The sequence below is a fragment of the Neoarius graeffei genome, chromosome 12, assembly GCF_027579695.1.
Source record: "Neoarius graeffei isolate fNeoGra1 chromosome 12, fNeoGra1.pri, whole genome shotgun sequence".
In the NCBI taxonomy this organism is placed as follows: Eukaryota; Metazoa; Chordata; class Actinopteri; order Siluriformes; family Ariidae; genus Neoarius; species Neoarius graeffei.
In genome coordinates, this window is record NC_083580.1 from 43071376 (window position 1) to 43096945 (window position 25570).

Here is a 25570-nt window from a genome sequence, read left to right on the forward strand (position 1 = left end):
ATCCACTCCCTGTTCGGTTGGTCACCTGACAGGTTTTTAAAATGTCAACGCTAACTGCAATTGGCAAACCAGTTTGTTTTATGATGCAACAATGATCTGGAATAGTACACAAAGATACAATTTGAGATAACACAAGTTTGTTTCGTGGAGGTACATGGAGGGGGGAAAAACGAAGAGTAGACAAGTAAAAACCTAAGTATATTTTTAGTACAGTTCTAACAGATCTCATCTAATTTCCCCTCAAAGAAATTGAGAATGGGATAAAAATTAACACAGTTCAAATTTATATCTGGGTTTCGGTAAATCTGCTTTGTGAGGACCATTGTTAAAAGTGAAATATGAATAAAACTGCACTGAATGGTTTTCACTGTTAATCTGCTGCTCAACCAGTTTGAATGTGTCAGAACGCTGACCACTGCAGGAGAGCAAAGCAAAGCAAACAGTGTGTTAAAAATCAAAAAACACTGTAAACATTACTCACTGCACTATTAAAGGCGCTGTGTCATAGTTACTGCGCAAGTTTCGATTCTCTGACCTGCGTTGTCTCCTCATCTCGAGTGACAGCAAGTGCTGAAGGAAAGCCGTATCACTCGAGTAAGTACATTTCAGTTTGAGGGACTTCAAGGTAGGCAGAATATCTTGGCGCACGTAAATCCTTTTGTGGGCTCTGTTCCATGATTTTCGTACCTCTTTAGAAAGCTCCTGGGAGACAAGAGCTTGTGGCCACTGCCACAGCGTTTGCCGCCGTGAGCGGACATCCTTTAGCCAAAACGCTAAAAAGTTACCAAGCTTCTAAAATATCTGGAAAATACAGTTCCAGAAAGAAAACCTAATGTCTAAACAACTGAAATATACAAAAAGAATTTGAAATAATGATAGTTTAGCGATGATGGAAGTCAATTTTGATGCTAATCGAATGGATTCTCCAACTTTTGATTTCTGGTTGGGCTGAACTGTTTTCAAGATTCTGATTCATGCGGAGCACGCGCACTACACGTGACTCAGTTCCTTTAAAACAGCATCAGGAGTCAAGAGAGTTGAGTTTACTGCTCACCTTCCTCACCAGCCGAAGTGCCTGAGTTCGCTCCACCTCATTGCTCTGCTGAATGTCAATGCACCTACACACACAGAGTAAAATTATGGTCTATACAGCGCTGACAGTTGTGAGCAAGAATGGACCCATTTTCATCATTTATCACCCAAGCTTTTAAGGTTTACAATATTCTCAGTTCTGTCAAGTTTCTTTTCTCAGATTTCACAAAACTTGGTGAGGAGTTATGTTCAGAGATGGACAAAAAGTACCCAACTTCATTACTTAAGTCAAAGTACAGATCCCGCTGGTCAAATGTTACTCCGATACAAGTGAAAGTTGTACAGTCAAATTTTTACTTAAAGTACTTGCTTTTAAAAATACTTAAGTATTAAAAGTACATTTTCTGTCAACACATTGTTGTATTATTGCCAATAACACTTATAATACCTAATGCCTCTCTGAAGCAACCGACTGGATTATTTTGTGAATTCACAAAATGAACACATGCTGTGCCATCATGGTGGTTTAACGTTAAGCTAGCTAGCCAGTGAAACTCCACCTGACATGCTAGCAAACTCTTTTCAAACTCGAAATCATACTGGGTAGCTAATGCTACTAGAAAAGACTTCTACTTTGTGTTTATTTGGCAAGATTATGCTAAAACACATTTCTGAAAGGACTTCAGATAAGTTAATCATGTTAGTGTAACTCCGTTTTTACATGCTAACTAAGGGTGTCCAAGTTAACAAGCTATGGGTTACCGTTAGCTGTGGACAAGGCGATGGCGACTTGGTGGGCAAATCCAAAGAAAGTCATTTGACTAACCAGACTGCATGGCTATTGCAACATTAAATTGCTCACTCTAAAAGAACAGACAACTTCGTTGCAAGCGTTCTCTTGGAATAAAACGTTTATATACCTCAATATGCTTCCGCAAGTTGGATGGCAAGTTTTTGTTGGCCATGACATGGTTTGTTTTCAGCAAACATTTAAAACGAAAAATGTTTAATCCTTGCAGAAAACCGAAACATGGGTTCAAGGTATGGCCGTGGGTGCATGCATTCCCCAGAAGAACCGCCTCCTTCCGTTCTGCTATCAACTGACTGTGTTTAAATAAGGCTGCTGAGAAACCATCGAACTTGATTTTACTATCTATAGATGTGACGTGACCCTAGTGATTACTGATTGGCTGTCTCAGTGTCACCTGTGGAAAAAAAAAAATCATGTTTTCGAAAAGAAAAGAAAAAAACATCCACTTTCAAAACTGCTTCATAGTAACAAGGACCTGGACAGAAAATGTAGTGGAGCGAAAAGTACGATATTTGCCTTTCAAATGTAGTGAAGTTAAGTCATAAGTTTCCAAAAAAAAATAAACTCAAGTAAAAGTAGATACTCAAAAAGTGCACTTAAGTACCGTACTCAAGTAAATGTACTTCGTTACGGTCCATCTCTGGTTATGTTTGAGAAAGACATGAAAACACTCCGTCAAATTTGTTGTAGTGGGAACTTTAAGGAGTCTGCATCTGAAGCATTCCTCTCTGTTCATCCATCTTTGGCAATATTCCTACTGATCTCCGAAAGAGAAACCAACATCTTTCAAAATTATCTTATCTCCTGCCAAAAATCCATTACTGGAAAATGGATGCTCGCAACCCCACATACAGAGCACCAGTGGCTTGAGAGGCACAGAGATCAGATTAGTTCTGCGATCGGTGCTAATTAGAAATCAACTGGATTAGTGTCTGTTGGTAGGTTAGTACTTCCACACTTTGAAAAAGGAGATTCCACCTCTGAATGCAAGTAAACACATCATCTGACACCAAGCTGTCATGCAAGAAAACATCTCATGATGGGAGAGCTCTTTGCCTTTACACAAGAGCTTCACAACAAACAGCAGCGCAATCGCACGTTACTGATGGATTTCTGAACTTCTAAAAACGTTCCTATAAGCACCATCATGACCATTATCTGAAAGTGGAAGGAACATCATTCAACCATCAACTGGTCAAGCACAGGAGCTCATCGCAAGATTTCCAACTGGGCAGTCAGAAGAGCAGCCCAAGAGCTAAGGACCATTCGAAAAGAGCTCTAGAAAGAGCTGGAAGCAGCAGCGGGTACAGCCGCCACAGAGAAAACAATATGCAATGCACTTCACAGTCACGGTCTCCATTCTCGTTTACCGCAAAAGATTCCATGACTGAAGAAAAGGCATGACGATGCTTGTTTGAAATTTGCTATAGAATATTTGTAGAAGCCTATAGATTATTGTGACAGAGTAGGGTCCTCAGACAAGACCCCCCCCCCAAAAAAAAAAAAAAAACCACCATGTTTGGCTCTGCATGTGGCTCTAAAAATATCACAACTGTAGCATCATGGTATGGGTTCGTTTCTCTTCTCATGGTACTGACGGAACCTAAATTATTGATTGGGAAAATTAATAGGAGTCATGTACTGGAAATTTGTTGAAAAGAATCTATTACCATCTACTAGGATGAGTAGGCGGCAAACTTTCCAGCAGGACAACGATCCAAAACCTCCTACAAAGGAGACTCTCATCTGGCTCGATAAGATGATAAAAGGTGTTGAAATGGCTCAGTAAATCACTGCACTTAAACCCAAGAGAAAATTTGTAGAATTAACTGGCAATCATGATTTACCATTTCATATAAAGACTGAGCAGCATGGTGGTGTAGTGGTTAGCACTGTCACCTCACAGCAAGAAGATTCTGGGTTTGAGCGAGCCCAGTGGCCGACGAGGGCCTTTCTGTGTGGAGTTTGCATGTTCTCCCCGTGTCTGCGTGGGTTTCCTCCGGGTGCTCTGGTTTCCCCCACAATCCAAAGACATGCAGGTTAGGTTAACTGGTGGCTCTAAATTGACCGTAGGTGTGAATGTGAGTGTGAATGGTTGTCTGTGTCTATGTGTCAGCCCTGCGATAACCTGGTGACTTGTCCAGGGTGTACCCCGCCTCTCGCCCATAGTCAGCTGGGATAGGCTCCAACTTGCCTACGACCCTGTACAGGATAAGTGGCTATGTATAATGAAGGGATGGACATAAAGACTGTTCGTGTCGAAGAACGAGCCGAAATCCCACCTGAACACTGAAAGATTAGTTTCTTTATACAGGACGCATCCTGAAGCAGTCATTGTAAACAAAGACTAGACCAAATATTAAATAAATTCCAGTTAACATCAGTACTTTTCCTGAGTCATTCCACTTTATGGACTGAAATATGACAATGTCTTTTTCTGTGTGGTTTTATGATGTTAATATCACTGTCTGCTCAACACTACATGTGAACTGCTGCACTGGAAAAATGTTTCACTGAAATATCGTCTCCTTCCAGAAAACAATAACTTTTTTTTTCCAATGGGTTTAATGAGCTTATTAGTCTTAGCATGATTTTTCTGACATTTTATAAAAACCACATTAGTCCTACATAAAAGTGAGAAACAGAAAACTGTGTGCAAGACGTGCATATCACAGCAACTGCTGGAGGGCATAAAACGTGTGTAGAGTTCTGGAGGATTTACCCCAAGCTCATGGTCAGGCTGAGAAGCTGATCCAAGAGTCCCTTTTTATTATGTTTGATCAGTTATGTGAGGTGATGCTTGACTGCAACTGGAGCTGATCTACTCTTAACTCAGGGTTAGCTACAGAGGAAGAATTCCTGTCACTCAACTCAAAATGCCTTAAAAAGAAAAGCTCCTACTCCTCACTTGACGGAGAGTCACATGATGGCGATTACAAGGATCTACTTGTTCGTCCTTGGCTGAAATTATGCTACAATGATCATTAGTATTACTAACAGTTTTGCTAAGCAGCAAATTTTATTTCATATGGTATATGGCATATCCGACACAAAACTACATGCTTTCTCACACGCCATTTTTTTCCTTGACCTCCAGCACTTTCAAAGAGTGTTGCAGCTTGCATTACATTTGTTCTTGGAGGAGATTTTTAATAAGCTAGAAAAAAGATCAACTTTTCAGAAAACTGAGTGACATCAAAGCTGGGGGGCAAGTGTAGAAAAAGAAACATGGAGGACAAAAAGAATCCTGTATAGGAATGAATATTTGACAAATATTTCATTAACTTTCCAATGCTTGAACGTAACTCAAAATAGCAGTATGTACTGTATACATTTGGGACATTCATTGGTACGTGATCAGACATCGCACTTTAACTATGGCTGCGTATAAGCTACACATGTAGATCAAAATTCTCTTGATTTTCTGCCTCAAAAGCTACAGTGAAGGCAAAAAACCTTCTCATCACCATTCCATTTCATCTGCATTACTTAAAATAAATAGAATAGAGTGCGCAAGATAGGCTAGTTAGTTAGGTGACTGATAAGCTAGCTAGGACTGGTAAGAAGGTTACTACAGTGGTGCTTGAAAGTTCGTGAACCCTTTAGAATTTTCTATATTTCTGCATAAACATGACCTAAAACATCAGTTCTATTTCCTTCACTCCAGGCTGCCAGGGCGGTGCCAGGGCGGTGCTGAATGCACGAGTGGAAGCATCTTTGCATCCGCGTGTTTCGAGAACCGCATACAAAAAAGTTGTCATCTCATGACGTATGACGTGCCTACCTACATAAGGCAACATCCCACGTCATTTGGCCTCTTCTTTTTTCTCGTGTTGGAATCGCATCTCTTCTGTTGGAATTCTGTGTGTGTGTTATCAGTTAACTGTGGGAATACCTGCGATAATCTACAGTGCAGCTCGTGACTGAAGAGGACTTCAGTGGGACTCGACTCCACGCGAGCTGTTTGGTCACTAAGGTAACTTGGTTAACATTATTTTGAGATTTGTTTTATGAATCGATAGTCGCTGAATCTTGGCTGCCAAGTTTTCAGGGACGGCTATTATATCGGTCTTGTCACAAACTGTTCGGTTGCCAGCAGGTTTGTCAGTGTTGATTGAGTTAGCGAATTGGTTGCCAATAACGTTAACGTGTACTTACAACTTTACATGAGCATCGGTTTTCTGGTTGCTAGTAAATAGTTGTCTGTAGTGGTAAAGTTGCGCTTGCGAACTCACTAGCCTTGGTTGCCAGGCTAGCAAGCAGCACTACACCTTGCTTCTTTTCTAAAAAAAAAAATCGTGGGTGAGTAGACACTGAGATGGATTCAGTGAGGTGTTCCACTTGCCCCAACCTAATGGAGGTGCTGGATGCACATGATCGCTGCACGGAGTGCCTTGGCATGCAACATCTAAGGGAGGCAATGTCTGATCCATGCCCTTCCTGTGCATTAATGCCGCTTACTGTTAGACAGGCGCGGCTGGCTGGTATGGAATGTGCGTCTAGCAGTTTTCTGCTCTCGGATTCTCAGACACAGCGTAAGCGTAGGCTTTCACCACCAGTGCATGCAAAACAGTGCAAAAAATCTAAGTCTTCTGAGTTAGAGCGTAAAGTGGAACTGCTCTCATCTACAGTGGAGCATCTGCTGCCTCTGCTTGCAAGGCCCCCCCACAGCAGGGGTACAGGTCGGTACTGTAGAGGAACAGCCTGCACCGCCTGCCTCCTTGTCACCCGTTGGCTCAGGTTCTCAGCCACCTGACCAAGAGGAAGTGATGTCTGTGGCTGCCCCGTGATTCGGGCAGTGATGTTACCTCTGGGCAATCTGGGGAGTCTGCCTCAGTGGTGGGTTCTGTGGAGGCCACACTGAAGGCTTTGCTTGCACGTTTGCAGTTGGACACCCCTGCGCCTCCTACTGGATCTGAGAACATGTTCCTGCACTGTGTTCAGCGCGGGCCTCTGGTAATTCCACAGTGTCGTGACTTTACTTCTGTGGTGGCCTCTGCCCTGGAGGCTGCTACGAAATCTGCCCGTCCAGACCAGATGTCTCGCATGCTTGCGGCGATGCAGGACCCCAGTGCTGTTGGCTTGGGTAGCATGCCAGTAGTCGAATCAAGCGTTGCTTCGCTCATTGTGTCTCCCGATGAAGCACTTCGGGAGCAGATGCGTTGCTGAGTGCCGCCGCACAGACGAGCTACTTTCTCATGCTTACAACTCTACTGCTTTTCTTGGCAGGGTGTCTAACTCACTGGCACGCATGCTTGTTATGCTGCACTCGACACTCAACAGGTCATCGGCAGACCCACTGGCGGCTTAGGTACTGGAACTTGCATTGCAGGCTATGGGTGTTATTGCCAACCAGTGTGGCACCACCTTGGGCACCTTGCTGCAAGCCCGTCGACAAGTGTGGCTGGCTCAATCGCCTCTGCCAGAAGTATGCAGGAACAACCTGAGGCACCTCCCACTGGCACCTGGACAGGTCTTTGGGCCAGCAGCACAAGAGGCCCTTGACAGGCGTGTGTCTGTTACAGAGTCTTGCTCCCGTCATGTGGGCGTAGCATCCACCTTCAGAGCTCCGCCAAACCCTTCTGCTTCACGCTTTAGGCATGTGGCCCCTAGAGCTGCACAAAAGGTCTCCCCATCGACCCCAGCAGCGGGCCCCCAATCCCCCACCTCCCTCGGCCAGGCAGGGTGGCGCTCAGCCACACGTGAGTTTTCACCCTTTTTGACAGATGGGTCCTCCCCGCCGTCATTGCCCCCCCCCATCCCTTCCGAAAAACGTAGACAGGACCACTGACAGGTCAGGGCCAGTGGCAGGAGTTTTTACAGGCAGCCAGCTAGCGCGTTGGCACGAAATAACCAACCAATGGCTACTCGCAACCCTCTCAGAAGGGTACCACCTGCAATTCCACCGCTGGCCACCAATGCATTCGGGTGTGAGGCAGACAGTTATAACCAATCCAAGACAGGCAGAAGCCTTGTCGAGAGAAGTTCAGTTGTTACTACAAAAAGGAGCCATAGAGATGGTCAACCCCATTGTTCACCCAGGGGGTTTCTTTTCAGTTTATTTTCTCGTTCCAAAGAAAGACAGCGGGTTCAGGCCGAGTTTAGATTTAAGAAGGTTAAACCGTTTCTTGAAGGTGCTTCCTTTTCGAATGCTACGAACAACAGATGTACTGCAAGCGGTCACAAATCAGGACTGGTTTGTGACCGTAGATCTTGAGGATGCCTATTTTCACATACCCATTGCTGCGGACCACAGGTGCTTCCTTCGTTTTTCATTCATGGGAAAGATTTTTCAGTTCAGAGTTCTCCCCTTTGGACTTTCTCTGGCACCAAGGGTGTTCTCGAAATGCGTCCAAGTAGCACTAGAACCCCTTCAGAAGGAGGGCATAAGAGTGCTCCCTTACTTGGACGACTGGCTTCTTTGTGCGGCATCGCCTGAACAGACCAGGGAACATGCTCACCGGTTGCTGCTACACATTACGGCTCTGGGGTTCAGGGTGAACCAGAGGAAATGGAAACTGGTCCCAGTCCAGGCAACACATTTCATTGGACTTGCCCTGGATTCGAACACTATGCTGGCCAGTCCCACGCCAGGCAAAATAAGTTCAATTCTCACTGGAGTGAACCACCTTCATGTCGGGGGAACTCAGCGTTATGTTTCTCTCCTTCAGCTGTTGGGGAAACTCACAGCAGCCTCAGTAGTCATTCCTCTGGGTCTTCTGTGGCTAAGGGCTTTTCAGAGATGGCTTCTTCAACTGTGTCTGTGTCCAGTGCGAGACAGACACATGAGGGTGAGAATAACACGCCGTTGCATGCTCACGCCAAGACCTTGGTCCCAGGCCCACTTTCTCACTCGTGGAGTTCCACTTGGTCCCCCACTGGGACGGTGGGAGGTTATCCAGACAGATACTTCCCTCATGGGTTGGGGTGGAGTCTGGTGTCGGCAAGGTGTGAATGGCACCTGGCCTGCTCCGTGGCGCACGTCCCACATCAACACACTGGAGTTGATGGCGGTGTTTCTGACGTTGCGCCACTTTCAGGAAGTGCTACAGGGCAAACAATGTGGCAACTGTTTTCTACATCAATCATCAGGGGGGCACAAGGTCTGTAGCTGCGCTTCAGGTGGCTCACAGTCTCCTAGTATGGGCTCAGGACAACCTCCTTTCCATAAGAGCATCTTATCTACCTGGACGCCTAAACAGTATGGCAGATGCTCTGTCACGCGGCAAGGTGTCTCAAGGGGATTGGAAACTGCATCCAGACACGGTGGAACAGATCTGGAAAACCTATGGGAGAGCGACTGTGGACCTGTTTGCGAGCAGTCAGACAACTCATTGTCCAACATGGTTTTCCCTGGGGAAAGAAATGGCAGCGTTGGGCCATCCTTTATGCCTTTCCCCCTCTACCACTGTTGTGGAGGACTCTCTGCAGTGTGCGCGATCACAGTCACCATGTGCTATTGATAGCTCCTCATTGGCCATCCAGGCCATGGTTCCAGCTCCTGCCGTCACTACTAGTGGGACCCCCTTGTCAGCTGCCCAACAGGCCCGACTTGCTGACACAGATGGAGGGCAGGATTCAACATCCATGTCCCGAACGCCTGAAGCTCTGGGTGTGGCCCTTGGGGCCCCGCGGCTACTACTGGAGTGTTCAGAAGGGACCAGGCACACTGTGGTGAACGCACGTGCAGAATCTACCCGACGCTTGTATGCAGGCAAGTGGAAGGTGTTCTGTGATTGGTGTGTGGAACGCAACATCGACCCCCGAAGCTGCTCTGTTCCACAGACTTTAGATTTCCTGCAGCACCTTTTAGAGCTTGGCAGGGCTGCATCTACACTTAAGGTGCATGTTGCAGCACTAACAGCCCACCGTTCAGAGGTTGGAGGTGTTTCACTTGGATCCCACCGGCTGGTGGTAGCCTTTTTGAGAGGGGCATTTCATCTTAATCCTCCTCATTTTGTGTGGAGTCCGTCATGGGATCTGAACACTGTGCTCGAATCCCTTTGCTTGCCTCCTTATGAGCCCCTGTCAGCAGGTGACATTAAGTGGCTCTCTGTTAAGACGGCTTTTCTTCTTGGCATCACAACAGCCCGGCGTGTGAGTGGGCTACATGCCCCCTCAGTGAGTACTGTTTGTCTTCGTTGGGGCCCTATGTTTGACAGTGTTTCATTGTGGCCTAACCCAGCTTTCCTCCCGAAAGTCTCATCTCCCCAGTTTAGCAACCAGGCGATTTTGCTGACTGCTATACCGGCGGACAGGACGGACTTGCGTGCAGAGTTGTGCCCTGTCAGGGCTGAGGCTTTATTTTGATAGGATAGCAGCCTTTCGTACGACAGACCAATTGTTTGTTTTGGTGGTGCTCCAAGACGAAGGCCTCTGTCCAAGCAGCGGCTCTCCCGTTGGGTTGTGGAGGCAATCATCTATGTCTATGAATCTATGGGATGTACAGTGCCCTCTCCTGTCCGCTGCCATTCGACGCATGCTCAGGCAACATCATGGGCAGCTCTCCGGGGCATACCACTCTCTGATATTTGTGCTGCTGCAACTTGGTCCAATACATGTACGTTTGCCCGGTACTACAGGCTAAATGTTGCGTCCATGCCATTGCTGTGTGCAGCTGTTCTTCCAGAAGGTGGTGATGCTCTTCTGAATTCCTCATGACTGGGTTGGTATTTGTCTTCCACTAGTACTTTCAGCACCGCCCTGGCGGTCTGGAGTGAAGGAAATAGAACGCTGGTTACAAATGTAACCGTGGTTCTACGACTAAGTGGCAGACCGCCAGGGTCTTTGGTCACTCTGCTTGCGCGGGAATGATCTTGAGACCAAATGACGTGGGATGTTGCCTTATGTAGGCAGGCACGTCATACGTCATGAGATGACAACTTTTGTATGCAGTTCTCAAAACGCGCGGATGCAAAGATGCTTCCACTCGTGCTTTCAGCACCGCCCTGGCGGTCTTCCACTTAGTCATAGAACCACGGTTACATTCGTAACCAGCGATTTTCACACAAGTCCTAAAAGTAGATAAAGAGAACCCAGTTAAACAAATGAGACAAAAAAAATATTATATTCAGTCATTTATTTCTTGAGGAAAATGATCCAATATTACATATCTGTGAGTGGCAAAAGTATGTGAACTAGGGATGTCCCGATCCGATCACGTGATCGGAAATCGGGCCCGATCACATGGTTTCAGACTCGATCGGAATCGGGCATTGCCTCCCGATCAGGGATCGGATATCTATCTATATAATATATTCTCATTTTTAACACATCAATAGCTATGCGTTGGCACAGAGTGAGACCAGACCTCTTGTCTCAACACAGCAACATCAACGCGTGCGGCATGACGTCACTTTGTAACGGAGACGCTATTGGTTATTGGCTGCCTGTTGCCGGCAAAGTTGAACACGGAAGCAGTTCGAAGCGGAAAGCAAAGCATGAGATCATTTTTTTTTTCGTTGGATGACAAAAGAAACGGGCTCAAACCTGAAAGGGTAGAAATGCTTGTTTTCATCAAGAAAAACGTTCATTTCCTTAATTGAAATTACTGTACACCACTGTGAGATGCGTTCTTAAAAGCAAATTACCGGCACTGTGGCACTTTATTTTTTTTTATTTGTTTACATTCCTGCCAGGTATTTTAAGGTTATTTTTTTAATTTGTTATTTATTGTTCAAACTGCCTCACGTAAGTGCTCTGTTTGCTAACGGAGTTGTTGGATGTTAAAATAAGGTGTTAAATAAAAAATGAGGAACATCCTGGATCCGTTTCTTTCCTCGTCTTTATTTTTTATGGATTATAAGAAGTATCGGATCGGGACTCGGTATCGGCAGATACTCAAAATCAAATGATCGGTATCGGATCGGAGGGCAAAAAAACCTGATCGGGACATCCCTAATGTGAACCTTTGCTTTCAGTATCTGGTGTGACCCCCTTGTGCAGCAATAACTGCAACTAAACATTTCTGGTAACTGTTGATCAGTCCTGCACACCAGCTTGGAGGAATTTTAGCCCATTCCCCCGTACAGAACAGCTTCAGCTCTGGGATGTTGGTGGGTTTCCTCACATGAACTGCTCGCTTCAGGTCCTTCCACAACATTTCATTTGGATTAAGGTAAGGACTTTGACTTGGCCATTCCAGAACATTAACTTTATTCTTCTTTAACCATTCTTTGGTAGAAGGACTTGTGTGCTTAGGGTCCTTGTCTTGCTGCATGATCCACCTTCTCTTGAGATTCAGTTCACGGACAGATGTCCTGACATTTTCCTTTAGAATTCGCTGGTATAATTCAGAATTCATTGTTCCATCAATGATGGTAAGCTGTCCTGGCCCAGATGCAGCAAAACAGGCCCAAACCATGATACTACCACCACCATGTTTCACAGATGGGATAAGGTTCTTATGCTGGAATGCAGTGTTTTCCTTTCTCCAAACATAACACTTCTCATTTAAACCAAAAAGTTCTATTTTGGTCTCATCCGTCCACAAAAGATTTTTCCAATAGCCTTCTGGCTTGTCCACGTGATCTATGGAGCACTTGCATGTGACGTCACAGCCGATCCAGATTGTGACAGACGCCATCTTGTCAGTCAAACGCCATATTCCGCCTTCTACTTCTACTTCTGCTTTTACTTCTACCTTTTCTTCTGGAAAACCCTACTATATACAATTCTACTACAACGGCTACAAGCTCTCCCTACCTGTGCACGTTTTTTATGTTTTTTGTGTGTATTTTTGCATGTTGTTTGTCTGTACCGGACTTCAATATCCACTACAACCGTATGGACTTACTGGACATTGGTTTCTAGCAGAAAATGACGGTTTGTAGCGATTTCCATCGCATGCACAACATTCCGGATGAGGAAAAAAAAAAAACATTCCGGACGAGATAGCGAGACCAGCGGGGTCTCCGTGGATTGTTATCGGAAGCAAAGCGAAGGAGGTGGCGCCGGGAGCGGAAGCAAAAGCGAGGCTGCAGAGCCGGCCTGTTGACTAAGCTCAGAAAACAGCCACTCAAATCTCCACTGCCAAGCCTCTACCTCTCCAACGCCAGATCCATGTAAACAAGACGGACGATTTGGAATTACAGCTGGAATTACCTTATTCTATAATCGGCTGGTCAGTACTATACTCAATACTTAAGTGACTTACCCATCCAATGAGGATTCTTGTTTACAAGATGCCACATCTGAGTCGCTGACAAATCCTGAATTTCTGTAGAGATAACTGTCCAGAGATTTATAAGCATGCAGTGCTTCACCACTGAACAGCGAGGGAAAGTTAATGAGGTAATTATACACGTCCGGGTATTCCGCTGGCAGTTCAAAATCCGGTCGTGAAAACTCCGTCCGGTAAGCCATAAGGGTCACAAATCTGTAGATCGTTTATTTTAGACATATATCTAGTTATCTGTTCATTAGAAAAATGAGCTGTGTAGTCCGTCGGTTGAAATTGATCCATTCTGTACACGAGTGCAGCAGTATTCAGCGGTGTTTTTGACCGACAAGATGGCGGTTGTGTACTTTCCGGTCACGTGACTGCAAGATATCTATAGCAAACTGCAGACGAGCAGCAATGTTCTTTTTGGAGAGCAGTGGCTTTCTCCTTGCAACCCTGCCTTGCACACCATTGTTGTTCAGTGTTCTCCTGACGGTGGACTCATGAACATTAGCCAATGGGAGAGAGGCCTTCAGCTGCTTAGAAGTTACCCTGGGGTCCTTTGTGATCTTTGTTGGTCGACCACTCCTGGGGAGGGTAACAATGGTCTTGAAATTCCTCCATTTGTACACAATCTGTGACTGTGGATTGGTGGAGTCCAAACTCTTTAGAGATGGTTTTGTAACCTTTTCTAGCCTGATGAGCATCAACAACGCTTTTTCTGAGGTCCTCAGAAATCTCCTTTGTTCATGCCATGATACACTTCCACAAACATGTGTTGTGAAGATCAGACTTTGATAGATCCCTGTTCTTTACATAAAACAGGGTGCCCACTCACACCTGATTGTCATCCCATTGACTGAAAACACCTGACTCATTTCACCTCCAAACTAACTGCTAATCCTAGAGGTTAACATGCTTTTGCCATTCACAGATATGTAATATTGGATCATTTTCCTTAATAAATAAATGGCCAAGTATAATATTTTTGCCTCATTTGTTTAACAGAGTTCTCTTTATCTACTTTGAGGACTTGTGTGAAAATCTGATGTTTCAGGTCATATTTATGCAGAAATACAGAAAATTCTAAAGGGTTCACAAACTTTCAAGCACCACTGTTTGGTTACAATATGCATGTGTGTGTTGCATGATTCCTCCTCCCTCCCCAGATATCAGTTGGTAACTCTCAATCTCTCTAGCACAGTCTTGGCTGCTGTCAGGGTTTATATCTCTGACTTCCATCCAAGGATTTGCCACCGTCGCTACTGATCCATTGCATGTAAATACATCCAGGGAGCAAAGATTATCAATCTGAACAGATCCCCCCCCAAGTGCAGTTTCTCACTTAAGTGCTTTACTTACATTCATACTTAATTCTGAAACTCAAGACTGTTGATTTGCACAAATTTATATCTAACATTTACTTTGAACATTACTATAATGTATTGTGAACATTACTATAACGCTCAAGTCTTAAGTCTTAAATTATTTCCATGTTTGGAAAATGTCCTCTGAATGGGGAAAAAAAGATCCCATCTTTCAACTTGAAAATCTTCATTGCTGCTCCACATCAACACTCTCAAAATTAGAATTTCATTTCTCAGATGGCTGTTATTATTATTATTATTATTGTCAGTGAACATGATGACAATGCATGCAAAGAATCCAAATGTGAAAGTTTCAAGTACAGATTAAAAGCACCATGCTGTTACAGGAAAATAATCTGTGGTGTGGGGGAGTTATTGTTACCACTCTAAACTTGATTAGTTTCCTATAACAGCATGTACCTGAAGCATTTTATTCCTCTTATACCATAGCATTTTGCCAATGGTTACAATGTTTCATTTATTAATAAACGACTTGTACTTTTGTGGCTATTGCCTCATAGAGGCTGTAGCCACTGTCATCGTGTTGTAAGAAAGAGTAACAATAGTGCACTGCACATGCGCATACAGGTGTGCCTCTTAAAATGGCCAGTGAGTATACAATTCGGTTCACCATTCGAAATAAATGAACTAGATGAAAGAAATCACTTTCAGACAGGTTTATGCTTATTACCGAGGGAAAGTGCATTCCTATTTTAAAACATACATCAGGTTGTCCCCCTTTCCTCGCCTTCTTCAGCCAGTGGTCCCATGTGTTCTGTCGATGTGACACACTTCCGAGTTGTTACAGGAAGTTGTCGAAAAGAGTATTGAGACCACTGAGCTCTAACATTAGGCTATTTCCAGGAAATAAGAGTTACGATCATGGCGACAGCATGTGTATAATCAGCCTCGGTTCAGAGGTTTCAGTTTTAAAAACTGTAAGAGTAGAATAATATAAAGTACAGACACTTGGTATCTTTTACTTCTGTGATTTTTAAATTGTTCATTTTTGGATTACGCTTCATTTTTGTGGCTACTGCCTCATATATTATTTATATATATATATATATATATATATATATATATATATATATATATATATATATAGAGAGAGAGAGAGAGAGAGAGAGAGAGAGAGAGAGAGAGAGAGAGTGTGTGTGTGTGTGTGTGTGTGTGTATGCATGTATATATATTTATTTTACTGTATGGACACGGTATCAGAAAACTATTTTATTTATAAGCAGTAGCCACAGGTACCCATAGGGTACCTATTTTTTCATTAGAGTTATATTTGCTACACAATGTTGTGGACCACCCATAAAGTTAGTTCCTCATCTCACTTACATTATAGCAGCTATAAACAAACAGTCTTTCCCTCACCAGCCTCTCCTGATATCCTGAAGACATTAGGGTAGTGAAAAACCCCGAATGTTCAAGTGGTTATGCTGGAGACTCCTTCCACAAAACGTTAAACAAACATCTCTGCAAAAACCTCATCATAATCAGAGATTATATATTTTTCTTCAATTTCTAATTAATTAGTTTACTTTAGTTTATGGGGAGGGTCCACCATACAAGTCCTGGTGAATTAGCTGTTCCTTCAGAAGCAATAATGCATTAATATAAACCTGTGATTTGCAGCTGCATTAATCAAGCTGCTGTTAAAGGAAGTTAATCAACACCTTTTTCAGAATTCAGAGCTGAAGGATAAACGTTCATATGGAGATTATTCTGGACACACCTGGAAATCAGGTAATCCACTTGGAAGTGGAGGACCTTCTGGAGGATGGTGCTGTCTCTGATCAGGTAGCGGAGAGCTCGTAGACCTGCAGCTCGCACCTCCTTCGCTTCATTAAGCAGAGCCAATCGGAGGCTGGCAAACAGATAAGCGATCCAACTGTGTTAGTAAACTTGCCAGATGTGTGTTCGGTCTGCCATACAGAATAAAATCTATCCTTTTCAATGCAAGACTCACCAGATGATAACCTCATCATAGGTAAAGCCAAACTTCTCTTCTGAATGGCCAATGTTGCAAAGGAGCTGAGTGAGAAATCAAATGTTAATACGCTGTACGTAAACATTCTACACAATGCAGATGAACCAAAAACACTCCAAATCATGTCTAGTTAGTGTTCTCACTAAAAAGACAGCAACATTTGTAGTTCACGTTTAAAGTTCATAGAGCAAGTCACCTACATAAAATTATAAGCCAGAATGATGCTTTTGATTTCCATTGATTAGTAAAATGGCTAAACGATAAAGGTAGTAAGTCAAGCTAATAACTTGAGCTGTGCCTCAAGCTATTTACTACCCGATCCAGCAGATCGGTCACAAACAGATTTGCATGTTAGGGGTTTAGAGAAAATTCTTATAAACAGAATAATATGTATACCAAAAAAAAAAAAACCCACAAGCCAACGACAAATCATAAATTTGTGCTAAAATGTTCATTTACAAAATCATGCACAAGCCACTGACTTTAATGCTGGGCCACATGGCCAAAAACCTGAAATATCAGCACAGGTCAAATATGAATTCTGATTCAAGTTTTAAAATTTTCATTTATGAATCATTCAAAAAAAAAAAAACACAAAAATAAATATCAAATTATGTACCATGCTGACCAAAACACACAATACGGACAAGAGCACAAGTGCAACCATGAACTATGGCATCCTAATTCATGTGCTAACTTACAAATAATTTAATCATTAACGAATCGTTTACAAATCACTGCGTCATCTGGCCACAAATCTAAGATCATGAATGACATGGAAAAATAACTGGTGCTAAATTAAAAAGATATATAAAACTGACAAATGGTATTGCATTTATTTATGTATGATAATTTCTGACAGAAATCAACTCCATACAGCCTTAATTTACAGTGGATATTTACGTATTTAAAAAAAAAAAAAAAAAAAAAAAAAAAAAAAAAAAAACTGTACACACCCCTGTTAACATGGCAGGTATTTGTAAGGTTTAAAAAAAATTAAACTAAAAGGTAAATCATGTCTGAACTTTCCCCATCTTAAATGTGAAATTCCAAAATGTACAAAAACTGAAAAAATGATCAGAAACTTCATTCTGATCAATTGCAAGAAAAATAGTACAAAGACAACATATCAAATGTTGAAATTGAGAAATTTTTGTTATTTGTTGAGAACTACATGCTCATTTTGAATTTAGTGCCAGCATCATGTTTCAAAAAAAGTTGAGACGGGGCAACAAAAGACTGGAAAACTTGTGTAAATGTTAATTGAAGGAAAAAAAAAAACTATTTAGGTTAATTGGCAACAGGTCAGTAACATGATTGAGTATAAAAAGGAGTATCCCAGAAAGGTGGAATCTCTCAGAAATTAAAAAAAAGGGATAGGAAGATCTAGTGTTGTAGTCAAGACCACCTATACCAAGACATGACCAATACCAAGGCAGGACGAGATCAAGTCAAGACCAAAACCAGGACCAGACTCGTGTGTGAAGGAGGGTGGGGAGGGGTGACGGGCATTAACAGTAATGAAAATTTCAAATTAGCAATGAGTCATGTTATTGATTGCATTTGAAGCAGGAAATTTTACATCCCATCACACTAACAACATTAACGAATAAATCAGATAATGCACAAGCAATTTTGTGAAATACAAAACAGTTGTGGTCTTGAAATAAAATCCAGAGTCCTCCATGTCCAAGACAGGACCAAGTAAAAATGCGGTTGATTCTGAGACAAGACCTGCAAAAAGAGGTCTTGAGACCAGTCTTGAGTATGACACCACTAGGGAGGGGTTCACCACTGAGAGACTGCATAGGCAAAGAGTGCAATGATTTAAGTATAGCGTTCTTCAATGTAAAACTGCAAAGAATTTGGGGATCACATCAACTATAGTACATTATATCAATAAAGGCTTTGGAGAAATCTCTATGTAAGGGACAAGGACAAAAACCCAACACTGGATGCCCATGATCTTAGGGCCCTCAGACGACACTGCATTAAAAACAGACACGATTCTGGAAATTCTGGATGCACTAGAAATGGCTGCATGGGCTCAGGAACACTTCCAAAACCACTGACTGAACACAGTTCATCACTACATCCGCAAATGCAAGTTAAAACCATATATAAACAATATCCAGAAAAACCGCCACCTTCTCTGAGCCCGAGCTCTTTTACAATGGACTGAGGTAAAGGGGAAAACTGTCCTGAGGTGTGACAGACTGAAATTCTTTTTGAAAATCATGGGCATATGCGTCCTCTGGGCTAAAGAGGAAAGCAATGTTCTCCCAAGAGAGCTTTTGCGTGTCAGGGCCGACACGCAATTTTTTTGCTCAGACACTCGCTGAAAACTTCCGTCAACTCTCACGACTTGTTGCATGGACTCACATATATACATTATTTATTAATTATTTTTTTTCATGGAAAACAAACCATTATCGATGCACCAGTGCGTGCACGATATGTACACGATAGTGTTTCTAGAAGCCCAGTGAAAGAGCTTTTGAAAGGACGCTCATGATCAGTTGACTGCAGGAAGTCAACCAATGAAATCACGTCTTACTTTGTCTTCATCATTTCCACGTTACTGGCAGGAAAGATGCACCTGGCGAAAATGAGTGACAGCGATTCTGGATCAGAGGGCCCTCTACATTCTTCAAAAAAAAAAAAATTTCCAAGTATCAAAGGACAGCTCAGTATGATACTAAGTTTAACTGCAACTGGACCAAAATCCATCCACGCGTTATTGCCGATTCAGTGAGCAAGCACCATTTCCGATGCACTGTTTGCAACAGGAGTATCAGTTGTAAACACCAAGGCCTTCGAGATGTTGAACTTCACATGCAAAGTCAGTCTCATAAAGATCTTGAAAAAGCGAGATCGTCATCATCTCTCTGAAGAGAGCGCCAACGCAGAGCGGCAGCTTCTCCAGTAGCGCCGTCCGTATCGCCTTTCTTTGACTTTAGCGTTTGTCTTTTAATCTTTCTGGTGTGTATTTATATTCTTGGACTGTAGCCCCCCCTTTTTTTTTTTTTTTAAAGTCTTTCTGGTGTGTATTTATATTCTATGGATATTTCTGGTGTCAACATGCGGCGCAGCGGAGATTTTCGTGGTTTTACTCGGGAACAACTGCTTGCCCTACGACCGAGGGGACGCGAGGGCATTGTCCATTCTATACCTGCGGAACTGAGGTGCTGGTACCAGGGCTGCAGAGCCGGGGCCAAGCGCAAGGCTAAGATGATGGAGGGGCGGTGGAGGTACAAACCCTCGGTTCGGTCGGTGCTTATGGGGAATGTGAACTCACTAACCAACAAAACTGATGAGCTGGCAGGACTGGTGAAAACCCAGAGGCTCTACAGGGAGTGCAGTTTGTTGTGTTTCACGGAGACGTGGCTTAACAGCAACACACTGGACTTGAATGTGGAGCTACCTGGATTCACTACAGTGAGAGCGGACAGGGACGCGAAGCTGAGCGGCAAGCGTAAAGGTGGGGGACTCGCACTGTTTATTAATACCAGATGGTGCAACCAGAGACATGTAAACGTTAAGATCATCTGCTGCCGGGACATTCAACTGTTAGCGGTGAGTCACCGACCGTATTACATGCCTAGGGAGTTTACACATGCCATTTTCACCTGTGTTTACATTCCTTCGCGTGCGGACGCACAGGCGGCATGTGACGTCATTCACTCCACCATAGCAGCGCTGCAGACAACACCCCGAGGCTTTCTTCGCGATCTCTGGGGATTTTAACCATGTCACTCTGGACTCCACTCTCCCTGCCTTCCATCAGTTTGTGGACTGTCCCACTAGGAAAAAACAGGCCCATACGAGACCTCGTAGACCTATTGTATGCCAACGAAAGGGATGCATACAGGACAATCCCACTACCGCTGCTGGGGAGATCTGACCATAATCTGGTTTTCCTACAGCCCCAGTACAAACCAATGGTTCTGAGGCAGCCCACCACCATGTGTTCATTCAGGGCCTGGTCTTCCGAGGCAGAGGAAACTCTTCAGGACTGCTTCAAGACGACCTACTGGAATGTACTGTTAGACCTGCATGGGGAGGACACTGAGGAGGTGACACACTGCATAACTGACTACTTGAACTTTTGCAGGGACGTTGTTGTTCCCACAAAAACTGTATGCTGCTTTCCAAACAACAAGCCCTGGATTACCAGTGAAGTTAAGGCCCTCCTCAACCAAAAGAAGAGGGCGTTCAAAGATGGAGACAGGTCAGAGCTAAAGCGTGTACAGGGGAAACTCAAAGTCCAGCTAAAAGAGGCCAAGGAGTCATACAGGAAAAAGGTGGAACAGAAGCTGCAAGAAAACACAAAGGAGGTCTGGGATGGGATGAAAACCATCACAGGCTACAAGAACAGTGGCAGCTCAGCAGATGGGGGCATGGACAGGGCAAACCAGTTTAACCACTTCAACAGGTTGATTGTCCTGCTTCTGCTGCCCCCTCCTCCTGCAGTAGTTGTCACCTTTGGCCCTTTTCCACTCCCCTTTTTCAGCTCACTTCAGCCCGACACGGCTCGCGTTTCGACTACCTTAGAGCAGCACGACTCAGCTCGCTTCAGCCCTGCTTAGCACCCAAAACTCGCACGGTTTTGGAGTAGGGCTGAAGCGAGCCAAACCGAGCCGAGTGGGGCTAGGGGCGTGAGGAGACAACCCTGTGCACCGATTGGTGAGGAGGAGTGTCCTCACACGCCCTGCGAGCACGCTGTGATCTATAAACACCGTAAACCCAGAAGAAGAATTACGAGAATTTCTGAAGCCTTATGCGCCTCGCCTCATCTATACGCGCTTGCCAGTATCTGTTGCCGTTGTCGGTGACAACAAGCCACAGCACCAAGACCAGCAACACTAACGACTCCATGTCCTCCATGTTTATTGTTTACTATCCGGGTCATGAGACTACCGCATAAAAGATCACTGATGTCACTGTTTGCGCCGCCTAACGACATCACGTGACGTCCACCCACTTTCGCTAACTCCACCCAATGTGTCCACCCACTTCCAGCCAGCACGGTTCAGCGCGGTTGTAGTCGAAATGCAACTCCAACAACCCCACTCAGCTCGACTCAGCCCAACTCAGCCGCGTTGGTAGTGGAAAAGCGGCACTTGTCACCATCACCGGCAGATCAGCCCTCACCCCCACCACCATCAGCATTAGAGCCATCAACACCTCCTGCAGATGGAATACACATCCATTCCCCCAGTCCCCCCATCTTCACCGCAGACCAAGTCAGGAGAGAGCTGGGGAGACTCCACCCCGGGAAGGCAGCAGGCCCGGACAAGGTATGTCCCAGGATGTGGAGGGCCTGCTCTGCCCAACTGGGTGAGCCCCTCCAACACGTCTTTAACCTCAGCCTTTGCCTCGAGAGGATTCCTGTCATGTGGAAGACGTTGTGCCTCATTCCAGTTCCTAAGAAAAACACATCCAAAGGAACTGAATGACTACAAGCAGGTCGCCTTGACATCACATGTGATGAAGACCATGGAGCGACTGCTGCTGAACTTCCTCAGACCCCAGGTCCACCATGCTGAGGACCCACTGCAGTTCGCGTACCGGGAAAAGGTGGGAGTGGATGACGCCATCCTCTATCTTCTGCACAGGACTCACTCTCATCTGGACAAGGGGAGCGGCACAGTGAGGATCATGTTTTTTTTACTTCTCCAGCACCTTTAACACCATCCAGCCCCTTCTACTGAGAGATAAGCTGCAGGAGATGGAGGTGTACACACATTTGGTCTCCTGGATCACAGACTACCCCACTGGGAGACCACAACACGTCAGGATCAGGGATGGCATTTCTGAGACGGTGATCAGCAGCACGGGAGCACCACAGGGGACTGTGCTCTCTCCAATTCTGTTCACTCTCTACACATCAGACTTCAAATACAACTCGGAGTCTTGCCACATGTAGAAGTTCTTGGACGATACTGCGATTGTGGGATGTGTTCATGATGGACAGGAGGGCAAGTACAGGAGCCTGATACAGGATTTTGTGTTGTGGTGTAAATCCAACCACCTGCAGCTGAACACTGGCAAAACAAAATAAATGCTTGTGGACTTTAGTAGGTCCAGGCCGACTCTGCAGCCGATCTCTGTTGAGGGGGTCGATGTGGAGGTGGTCAGGACCTACAAATACCTGGGTGTACATCTGGACAACAAGCTAGACTGGACAATGAACACTGAACCCCTCTACAGGAAGGATCAGAGCAGACTCTACTTCCTGAGGAGGCTCGGGTCCTTCAAGATCTGCTGAAAACTGCTGCTGATGTTCTACCAGTCTGTGGTAGCCAGTGTCCCCTTCTGTGCTGTAGTGTGTTGGGGAGGCAGCATTAAGAAGAGACACACTGGACGGCTCGACAGGCTGGTGAGGAAAGCTGGCTCTGCCCTGAGAACTGAGCTGGAGTCCCTTACATCAGTGGCAGAGCGAAGGGCCCTGAGCAAACTGCTCTTAAATCATGGACAACGTTCATCACCCTCTGCACGGTGCCATCATCAGGCAGAGGAGCTCGTTCAGTGGCAAACTGTTGTCTCTGCCCTGCACCACAGACAGATTCAGGAAGTCTTTTGTCCCTCAGGCCATTAGACTGTTCAACTCCTCCCGGCTCAGCAAAAATAAGACTCTATGACTCTGCTGTACTCAGGACTAGTTAGACTGCTCTTTTCATGTCCATTGCACTTTTCTGCTACTTACATAGATGGGTATATACAGATATTTGAAGATAAAGTACAACATACCAGCCTTATTATATACTGCTATAATGTACCTACTTATATAAGTACTGCAATATATACACTAACTATTTATACAACCCCGATTCCAAAAAAGTTGGGACAAAGTACAAATTGTAAATAAAAACAGAAAGCAATAATTTACAAATCTCAAAAACTGATACTGTATTCACAATAGAACATAAACAACATATCAAATGTCGAAAGTGAGACATTTTGAAATTTCATGCCAAATATTGGCTCATTTGAAATTTCATGACAGCAACACATCTCAAAAAAGTTGGGACGGGGCAATAAGAGGCTGGAAAAGTTAAAAGGTACAAAAAAGGAACAGCTAGAGGACCAAATTGCAACTCATTAGGTCAATTGGCAATAGGTCATTAACATGACTGGGTATAAAAAGAGCATCTTGGAGTGGCAGCGGCTCTCAGAAGTAAAGATGGGAAGAGGATCACCAATCCCCCCAACTCTGCGCCGACAAATAGTGGAGCAATATCAGAAAGGAGTTCGACAATGTAAAATTGCAAAGAGTTTGAACACATCATCATCTACAGTGCATATAATCATCAAAAGATTCAGAGAATCTGGAAGAATCTCTGTGCGTAAGGGTCAAGGCCGGAAAACCATACTGGGTGCCCGTGATCTTCAGGCCCTTAGACGGCACTGCATCACATACAGACATGCTTCTGTATTGGAAATCACAAAATGGGCTCAGGAATATTTCCAGAGAACATTATCTGTGAACACAATTCACCGCGCCATCCGCCGTTGCCAGCTAAAACTCTATAGTTCAAAGAAGAAGCCGTATCTAAACATGATCCAGAAGCGCAGGCGTCTTCTCTGGGCCAAGGCTCATTTAAAATGGACTGTGGCAAAGTGGAAAACTGTTCTGTGGTCAGACGAATCAAAATTTGAAGTTCTTTATGGAAATCAGGGACACCGTGTCATTCGGACTAAAGAGGAGAAGGAAGACCCAAGTTGTTATCAGCACTCAGTTCAGAAGCCTGCATCTCTGATGGTATGGGGTTGCATTAGTGCGTGTGGCATGGGCAGCTTACACATCTGGAAAGACACCATCAATGCTGAAAGGTATATTCAGGTTCTAGAGCAACATATGCTCCCATCCAGACGATGTCTCTTTCAGGGAAGACCTTGCATTTTCCAACATGACAATGCCAAACCACATACTGCATCAATTACAGCATCATGGCTGCGTAGAAGAAGGGTCCGGGTACTGAACTGGCCAGCCTGCAGTCCAGATCTTTCACCCATAGAAAACATTTGGCACATCATAAAACGGAAGATACGACAAAAAAGACCTAAGACAGTTGAGCAATTAGAATCCTACATTAGACAAGAATAGGTTAACATTCCTATCCCTAAACTTGAGCAACTTGTCTCCTCAGTCCCCAGACGTTTACAGACTGTTGTAAAGAGAAAAGGGGATGTCTCACAGTGGTAAACATGGCCTTGTCCCAACTTTGAGATGTGTTGTTGTCATGAAATTTAAAATCACCTAATTTTTCTCTTTAAATGATGCATTTTCTCAGTTTAAACATTTGATATGTCATCTATGTTCTATTCTGAATAAAATATGCAATTTTGAAACTTCCACATCATTGCATTCTGTTTTTATTTACAATTTGTACTTTGTCCCAACTTTTTTGGAATCGGGGTTGTATACTAACTTCTTGTACACTATTTATTGTACACTATCACACTATTACATATACTATATGTACTGATGGGCGGCACGGTGGTGTAGTGGTTAGCGCTGTCGCCTCACAGCAAGAAGGTTCTGGGTTCGAGCCCCGTGGCCGGCGAGGGCCTTTCTGTGCGGAGTTTGCATGTTCTCCCCGTGTCCGCGTGGGTTTCCTCCGGGTGCTCTGGTTTCCCCCCCACAGTCCAAAGACATGCAGGTTAGGTTAACTGGTGACTCTAAATTGACCGTAGGTGTGAATGTGAGTATGAATGGTTGTCTGTGTCTATGTGTCAGCCCTGTGATGACCTGGCGACTTGTCCAGGGTGTAACCCGCCTTTCGCCTGTAGTCAGCTGGGATAGGCTCCAGTTTGCCTGCGACCCTGTAGAAGAATAAAGCGGCTAGAGATAAATGAGATGAGATATGTACTGATATATACTTTAACTATGCCTATCATGTAATATACTATGTTTTTTTATCTACCATATACCACTAAAAATACACTGCACGTGTGTAACTGTCCACAAAGTATTTGCACTGTTAATTACACTCTTATTTGCACTGTGACTGGTTACTGCCAACTGCACTACCTCACTACCTCCCATACAGAGCTGTATATTCTATTACTTGCTCTTATTGGTAATGTTTTATTTCTTTTGGTATTTTAGTTTTTTATCCATATAATGCTATTTAGTTTTTGTATTGATCTTGTGCAATGCAGAAATGTTACTGGATACCTTGAATTTCCCTCTGGGA

At 44.2% G+C, this 25570-nt stretch overlaps 1 protein-coding gene across 1 annotated transcript in view; it reads right to left on the minus strand.

Moving 5' to 3' along the window:
* The window catches only part of rictorb (RPTOR independent companion of MTOR, complex 2b), a 141276-nt gene that overhangs the window by 87651 nt on the left and 28055 nt on the right, over positions 1-25570 (minus strand). The window contains exons 4-6 of the mRNA XM_060935914.1: positions 16347-16411; positions 16113-16244; positions 1055-1118 (exon numbers count right to left, since the gene is read on the minus strand). Of these exons, the coding sequence (XP_060791897.1) occupies positions 1055-1118; positions 16113-16244; positions 16347-16411 (261 nt within the window). The remainder of the gene's footprint in view (positions 1-1054; positions 1119-16112; positions 16245-16346; positions 16412-25570) is intronic.